The sequence below is a fragment of the Aotus nancymaae genome, unplaced genomic scaffold (genome assembly GCF_030222135.1).
Source record: "Aotus nancymaae isolate 86718 unplaced genomic scaffold, 86718_ANA_hifiasm-v0.15.2.pri h1tg000020l, whole genome shotgun sequence".
NCBI classification, from domain to species: domain Eukaryota; kingdom Metazoa; phylum Chordata; class Mammalia; order Primates; family Aotidae; genus Aotus; species Aotus nancymaae.
In genome coordinates, this window is record NW_026988432.1 from 5,815,184 (window position 1) to 5,823,640 (window position 8,457).

Sequence of the window (8,457 nt, forward strand, 5' to 3'; positions counted from 1 at the left end):
TGTGGTTGCTACTATTATTGTTTGTTTCGTTGTTGTTTTGTGTTTTGGCAGAGGCCAGCGCTGTTTTCGGGGTGAAAGAAGACCGTCAGCAGACCTCAGCCTTGCCGCTAGAACTCCCCAGTCTTCGGTCGGAGTCCGCCGGTCCGCAGCCTGTGGCAGGGAGGCGCGGGCACCCGCAGGTGGCGCCCCACGTCCGTGTTTGCGCCCTCGCCCGCGCTCCAGGCGCAGCTCGGAAACCCAGCGCGTCTCCCCGGGTCTTTCGAGCGAGCGCAGAGCCCGCAATTTAATAAATAAGCGCGAGCGCCATCCGCTTCACCAGCCCGAGGTCCAGAGGAGCAGACACACAGACCCGGGCCGGGGCCCCTCTTCCAGCCCTGAAGCAACCGGACAGTTCCCAAACGGGATTCTGGAACCGCAGCTCCTAAATCATCAAATTCTCAAGCTTTTTCTCTCTCCGTCCCAGCCATCCCAGTCTTCTTTTTATTTTTATTTTTTTTAACCTTTTTTTTTTTTTGCCCCTTTCATTATGAAAGTGATCACGCCATTAAAGATTAAGACTTGGAGGGAATTGGGGAAAGAAAAGAAAGAATCTAAAAGAAGAGAAGCGACTGGTGCTTTTAAGGGTGCCTAATTTTCAAAACAGACGTCTGGGAGGATTTTGCTCTGGGCGTTTGGGTGAGCCGGACCTGGGCGTTGGAGGGTGCCGCGGGTGCGGGAGCGGGGCAGGTTCGGAGTCTCGGGGCGGCGGCAGCGTTCGGCTGTGCCTCTGGGTCTGGCAGGGCTGCGTGGCCGAGGATTACCCACTAGGGAGCCGCGCTGTGGGCGCGCTGGGCGCGAGAGCGCGAGGGGCCCCAGGTAGCGGTGCGGGCGCGAAGCGCAGGGGTTGGAGGCGCCCTGGCGCGCGGCGCGGGGCGCTGATCCGGCCAGACTCGGGGCTCGCGGTCCCCGGCTCGGCGCCTAAGCGGGCGCGTGGGGCGCGGGGCGTGGTGCACCCCTGAAGCTGCGCGGGCTGGCGCGGGAAAACGGCAGGGCGGGGCGGCGCGGTTATTGGCCACGCGCTGGGAGCAGGGTCGCGCTCCGTGTCCGCCTCCCGACAGCTCCCGCTGGCCTCATTTTCTCTAAGCAGAGCAACTTCGCGGACCGCGGAGCTCACCCAGCATGGATGTTCCAGGTAATCACCCCGACCTGCCCTCCCTCCCCTCTGCATGCAGGCGCCTTCTGCGTGGATTTTAACCAGGACTGTAGTTGGTCCAGGTCGAGGGTGGGGGCGGTGGCGAAGGAGAAGGGAAATCATGTAGGATCCGGGCTGCGGACAGCGGGTATTTATCAAGCGCCAACTTCTCCGTTCTTAGAAAGAACACTGGAAGAGTGAATGGGAGCCTGTGGGCGGTGAGGGGGCGGCTTCTTTGCGCGTATCTGGGCTGGTATTGAAATGGCCCGTCTGCCTTCCTGGGAGGAGCGGGGACCGGGCAAAAGTGCAGGCGGGCGCATAAGTTGGCAGAAACCTGCAGGTGCTGCCGCCCGGCCGGGAAAGAGAGAAGCCCCGGGGTCTGGAAATCGGAGCTGGAGAATAAGCGGATCCTGGGATTCCGTCGTTGGAATCCGTCCTTCGCCGGAGAGACGAATCCCAGGGCTTTCTCTACGGGGCTCGCTAGTGGCTGCGGGGACGTTGGAAGTGGGTGTTGGTTTTACTGCGTGCGTGTGTGTGTGTGTGCGCGTGTGTGTGTCATTTCCCCCTCTTAATCTTATTCACCCTAAGGAGATTCCTGGGGTTTGTTCTTTGGGTGGAAAATAGATAAAATCTATTACTAAAGGGACTTAAATGGACTTTAGATACCTCTCGAGGATGGAAAAATAGAGGATAGCAGGGAAACAAGGGAAAGAAAAGGGGCTCCGTGGTGCTGCTCCGAGGAAATGCCGTGAGACGAAGGCGAGAAGGGAAGCCCCCGTGGGTTTTCTCTGCCTGCGTCTCAGCCCCCTCCGCGCCGGTGAATGGGCGGGGTGGCGGTGACGCCTTCTGAGGGTCTCGGGCCCGTTTGAGCGACGAGGACCTGCAGAAGCGCGCCCCCCTCCCTCGCCGCAGCCCCGCGCGCCGCTCGGAGCCTTCAGGGATGCGCTGCCCGCCGCGCCCGGGCGTTTCTCCGGACCTGTTGTGCCAGATCGGAAAGCGGGTTGGCTGCGCAAGGGACCAAGGGGGTGGCCTTCGGGGAGAGGCCCCGAGCCGCAGTTCCCCTTCTTCCCGGTGGCTCCATCTCCCGGTGTAAGGCTTTGGGTTCTGTGCCCTGACAGGTCCACGGGCGCCTTTCTTCTGAGAACGACCCTGGCCTTGACCGTCAGAGCCGGGCACCAAGGCCCGCGGAGGCTGCTCCGGGCCCCGCGCGCTCCTGCGCGCCCTCCCGCGCTGCTCGGGCCCCCGCCGGCCTCCGCCCCCGCGCACCGCCCCCTACCAGCCCAGATGCCGGCGCCGGGCCGGGGGCCACGCGGGCTGAGGCTGACCATGCCCGGGCGCCGGGGGGCGCTGCGCGGGCCGGGCGGCTGCGGATCCTGCCTGGGGGTGGCGCTGGCCCTGCTGCTGCTGCTGCTGCCCGCCTGCTGCCCCGTGCGGGCGCAGAACGACACGGAGCCCATCGTGCTGGAGGGCAAGTGCCTGGTGGTGTGCGACTCCAGCCCGTCGGCGGACGGGGCCGTCACCTCCTCCCTGGGTATCTCTGTGCGCTCCGGCAGCGCCAAGGTGGCCTTCTCCGCCACGCGGAGCACCAACCACGAACCTTCCGAGATGAGCAACCGCACCATGACCATCTATTTCGACCAGGTCAGCCGCCGGCCTGCCCACCCCGCTGCCAGCCCAGCCCGGGGAGAGGGGCGGGGACCTGCGCGCGCGGGTTGGGGTTCAGGCTTCTACGACGTGGAGCTCCCAGGCTCTGTCCTCCCTCTGTCCTGCCATTCTCTTTCCTCCTGTTTCATAGAACGCACTCCTACTCTTTCCCTCTTCCACACTGTGGCTTTTTTTAAACTTTTAAATGGTCAGCTAACTTGGCACTTGGATGAGTGAGAGTCCCTTAAGGCTAAGCTTTCTAAGAGTTCCCTAAAACTAAATATTTGATATATATTTCCCAAAAGGAAGCATTGCGCGTTTTACTTTTCTCGGCGGGGTGGGAAACTTGTGGTTGACGGTCTTCAGTCACCCAGGTGGCCACCTGAAGGATTGAGTGCATTTAAAACTCTCCACACTCAAGAAAGGAGTCTTCCCAAGTCTCTGCCAGCATTTGGAAAATACATTCCTATGGCTTATTTTTTAAAAGTTTAATTAGATCCCATTTGTCTTATTTTGAGAAATACATTGGGGAAGGGATGTTTCTCTTTTTTAAAAAAAGTGAGGAAGAGCAGGAACGATTATATAAATACAAAACAAAATATTGTGATTATGTAAGTAAAATATATAGTAAATGAAATACAAATAAGTCAATATATATAATGTATACATGAATAGTGTGTTGGTACAAATTTTTAAAAAGAGCAGTGACTTATGTCATCTTAAGCCACTTAACTTACGCCGTTTGGTTCAATGCAGAAGGTGCAGAGATATGATCAGGCCTTTCCAAACCCTTCTCTGGGTTATTGGTGCTCAGGGTTAGGGCTGTGACGTTCTTTTTGTGTCCTGCTCAGCTGGTTTCTGTTGTTTTTCAGAAAAAAATATTAAAAACATTGTAGAGGTTTCCAAACTTTAGCTAATTAGCTAGTCCTTTTACCAAAGTGTTTCCCACAAAATGGAGCGCCTGGCAGTCACTGCCAACCTACCAAGGCTTACTGTCCATGTTTAATTGACTTTCCTTTGGTCTGTTGAGCAGCTCTTAAACTTAATAACCATAAACCTACAGACACACACTCTTGACTCTATTTAAGCCAGTGTATTTATTTCTTAATCATTATTAAGCATCAAGTATTTGAGGGTTTTTTTTTTGAGGGGGGGAGGCATGTGTCTCTTTCTTTAATTCATTTTCATTTACAAAACATAAAAGTATTTTGATTATGTCCAGATGGGACAACAATGGAATAGGCATTCGGAAATTAATACTCTACTAGTAAAGTTTTCTTTATGTGCTGTTGTTATATCATTATTATTCACATACCAACGTCTTGCAGAGTTTTCATAGCATTTTAATATCCACCATGGCATTTGTGTGTCAAGAAAGCTCTGTGATGTAGGGCAGGATAAGTGGTAGCAGGATTCTAATTTTATACATGAGCAGACTATGGCAGGGTGGGTTCAATGTTTCTCTGGCTCCCCAGGTAATGAGGAGCTAAGGTCTGCTTTTCAGGGTCTGGTTGGGTGTTCTTTCATCTACCGCAGGGATGATTTCTAACTGAATTTATCAGTTTCCAGAATTTAAAATTGAGGTGAAGGAGTTGAGGGGAAAGAAAGAAGCAGCCTCCGAGGCTTAAATGGAGAATGCTTTATTCTTTTCTAAAGCTTTGTAAGGAAGACAGCGAGCGGAGCCTTGTGAGGCTGAGAATAGGCATCCAGAGGTGCTTGTCTTAACAATGGAGCCCCGAGTGTCTATCTCAGTCCTGTCCTTGAGTGGAGCTGAAGTGGTGCTCACAGCTGAGTTGGAGAAGCTGGAACAGGCATATTTCACAAGTCATTTCAGCGGTCGTCATTGGCAGCATTTCACATTGCGTTGGGAATTGCGTGTTAGTCATCTATAATGAGCCTGTAAGAAATAACAGCAAAGGTATTCCGGTTGAAGTTTATATTCTCATTTGATGACAAGATCTTAAATCCAAGGATGATGTTGTTGCTGGCTGTTTGTTTTAAAAGACAGGCCATCTTATTATGATAAAGGAGTTGTGCACTTATGGATGAGGAGGATGGAGAAAGCATCCAGACAGTGGCCAGAGTCTGTGTTGAACACGTGAAAGAAACTGGGTCATCATGGGGGTCCTGCCACTCTGAAATTCTGCTTGTGAAACACTCTTGCCCTTTTATCTGAGGAAAGCCATGTGCAGGGTCATGCAGTCTCATTCCAGGTGGCTGATTTTGTCATTGTTTTGCATGTTGTAGAGATCCCATTTGCTTAAGCTAAGGATGTCCATCCAAGCTGCCGATGATTCTCTATTTGCAGAACGCCAGAGCCAGGCAAGGGAGCAGCACATTGCTCAGGGGCAAGTAAGGAAAAATAGGAGTAGCAAATGTTTTTCTACAAAGGTCTTTCATTCAACACCCATCATTGAGCACCCACTGTGTGCATCCAGAGTTTGCCAGGCACTGGGAAACACTGGAGTCCCAAACCTCACAGACTCCTTTGTCTCCGGGAGCCCATGAAGTTAGGCCCCAAGCTTGAACTTACAGAAGTGATCTCCTTTAATTGGACTCTTGCTCCAAAGCCCTTTCTCTCCCCACTCAGAATGGAACTGTCTTTTTGTCAAACAAGGCATCATGTTGATGTCCCCATAATCCCACAGACCTCCCTGGACTCAATTTATGATTTGTTCAACAAGCTTACCATCTTCAATGCCTTTCTCTCTGCCCTGCTCCTTAACTTAGGAAATTCACAGCCAGTTTTTGAATGCATAAATAAACTATTTTTTAAAATCTTCATTAGTTAAAATTTATTAAAATAGCCTTTAGATAGGATATTTTAACTTCAGCACTGCCTCCTTCCTGGGGAAGCCAGAACGCTGAGGATGCTGTATTGGTGTTCCCAGCAGCTGATGAAGGAGTCAGTGCTGCTCGTTATCCAAGGATGATGAAAACATACACTGAGGAGGGGCTTGCTATTTTGTGCTGTGTTCCCTCTTCTTTTTCAGGTATTAGTAAATATTGGCAACCACTTTGATCTTGCCTCCAGTATATTTGTAGCACCGAGAAAAGGGATTTATAGCTTCAGTTTCCACGTGGTCAAAGTGTATAACAGACAAACCATCCAGGTGGGTAAATTTGAAACCGGATCCTTTCAGGTTTGGGTTTATAGCTCCCCATTACTAAAGGCCCTTTCACCAGGTCTGTGAGGCTGAGGGAACCAGGGTGCTGGGCTCTCCAGGGGAGATGCTGCTCGGAACCAGATGGGGATGCTCACTATCAGGCCCCTTGGTGTGTGTTCTAGGGGAGGGACGGGGGTGGGAGTGGGGATGTTTGCAGAGCAGAGAACAGTGTGTGGGAGTTGGGTCCTTTACGGTCTGTTGAGCTCTACTCTCTGCATTTTAGGTCAGTTTAATGCAGAACGGCTACCCAGTGATCTCCGCCTTTGCAGGAGACCAGGATGTCACCAGAGAAGCTGCTAGCAATGGCGTGCTGCTGCTCATGGAAAGGGAAGACAAAGTGCATCTCAAACTCGAGAGAGGCAACCTCATGGGGGGCTGGAAATACTCCACATTCTCGGGCTTCTTAGTGTTTCCTCTATAAACACAGAGCCCCCTGGATGGTAGGGAAATGGCAATCTGGACCCAGGAATCCGCCCTTTAAAACACCCTAAACTTGCTGGAATTGGACACCTTGTTTCCAACCTCCGTCAGACTGTTGCAGTAGAAAAATGATTTCCTTCGAAACCTCCAGTACTTTTTGCTGTTTTTTTTTTTTTTTTTTTTTTTTGGAATATTGACAATTCCTCGGGAACCTGGCCTCTAATTAGTTTTAGATGACAAGGTCTTAAGGAGAAATGAAACGATCGATTTGAGCAATTTGTACCTGTGATTGTAAAGTCAATATTGGATTTTATTGTTGGGACCATGGGCCTCTTTTGTTTGTATGTTGTATTGTTGTCCCAGTGGAAGGAGAGCTCCTGACTCCAGGATGGGCTGCAGGTTGCAGTCAGGGCTCGAAGCAGGAGCCAGGCAGAGAACCACCTGCTGGACAGTCCTTGACATGTGTTCTGTGTGTGTCTGTATAGCCTTAAGGAAAAGAAAGGCTTCACTTTAATTCTGTATTCTTCCCCCCACCGTGTGGATGGGAGGACTTGGGGGGGGGATGGGGACATTGTGAACCTGTCAAGAAGTGCTTTATCCAGAGAAGCAAATTTTGCACGATTGGACCGTAACGTTTGTTTTGTATTGTTTGTGTGTTTTTTCTTTAAAAGCTTTCCTTTCCTTTCCACACTCAGCTCTCCTGCCCCAACCTCACTTTTATTTTTCTCGCTGGGGTTGGAGAGAGAAAATATATGTTGAATTACTGGATAAGACCAAACAAAACAAAACTTTAAAATAAGTGTATGTTTTTTTTTTAGATGAGACCAAACTAAACAAAAAGTTTCTGTTTATCAAAATAGAAATAACACAACGGACAATTCTGCTTATTCTCGCAAAGAGATTCTAAGATGCACCTTTAGAACTATTAATAGCAACCTGGATTTTTTTTTTAAAATTTATACTTCAGAATCTTTTAACTTGGTGTTCCTGGGTGGTCCTGAATCACATAAGTTGGGAGTGGAAGCTGTAAAGACCAAATCCCCTACACATACTGTTTCTTTGCCACATGTGATGTGACTTCTCAGCGGGTGTTTTAATTTATTTGGATCCACCTCTGAGTGAGCACACAGTGATCAGGTGCCTCAAAGCCAACAGGACCAGCTCCTCTTCCTCCGGATCCTCTTTTGATCTGCCCAGGAAAGGGATGCATTGACACTCTCCTGCATGCGCCTGGCCAGAAGCCACCTGGAAGTCACCGTGTTAAGATATTGGTGGAGGCACCCCAGGAGCACTGATACAAATCCTTCTTGTTTTGGCTTCTTGTACAACATTATTAAGACACAGCTGAGAGTTGATGGATGTGTAATTCATATGCCAAGGAAATGTCAGTCATCCCAAAGCAATCAAAGAGGAGACCTCAAACCGGATGTTAATTTGTTCTTTGTGTAACAATGTAACCAAAATATTGATGATAAAAAGTCATAATTTAAGATTCAGAATAAATGGATTTGATGTCTAGCTTGCTCTTATCCTCCACTTCCTCTCCCAATTTGCAAAATATGTGGAAGTAAAGGCCGACTGTCAAGGACTTGGGGACGATAAATCCATACAGTGCCTCTGTAAAAAAATGTACTCTCAAACACACACGCCGGTATGTGCAGACCTGGCTGTGGGTCTGGATGGTTATTGTACGCTTAGATACATTTCAGTTTATATGTAGGTATTTTTTGAAAAGGCAGATGTTGTGGGAGACAGGTGAAAAAGACAGCTTAAGAAGGTTTTAGGCATAGGCAGTCTGCTTTTATCACATGTCACCTCTGATGTGATACAAGTTCTAATCCAGTATTTTCATCAGCAAACGCTGATATAGAAGAAACAAACACTTTAAGAGCGTAGTTGTTTCTAAAAATGTGCGTGAGGATGGAGAGGCATTGGATTCCACTTCTGAAGAAGAAATTCGGTGGGGATTGTACCAGCACCAAAATGTATAGTTTGAAGACGAGTCTCAGTTTTACTGTCCTCAGATGAGGAACACAATGGGATGCAGAATTTTAT

The 8,457-nt window shown here is 49.7% G+C and overlaps 1 protein-coding gene across 1 annotated transcript; it reads left to right on the forward strand.

The window, feature by feature from the left end:
* The first annotated feature begins 282 nt into the window (after positions 1-282).
* CBLN2 (cerebellin 2 precursor) lies at positions 283-7,920 on the forward strand. Its single transcript, XM_021673540.2, has 5 exons — positions 283-675; positions 1,127-1,171; positions 2,290-2,812; positions 5,809-5,928; positions 6,206-7,920. The coding sequence occupies exons 3-5, from the start codon at positions 2,456-2,458 to the stop codon at positions 6,401-6,403; spliced, it is 675 nt and encodes a 224-aa protein (XP_021529215.2). The 5' UTR covers positions 283-675; positions 1,127-1,171; positions 2,290-2,455; the 3' UTR covers positions 6,404-7,920.
* Positions 7,921-8,457: the final 537 nt, after the last annotated feature.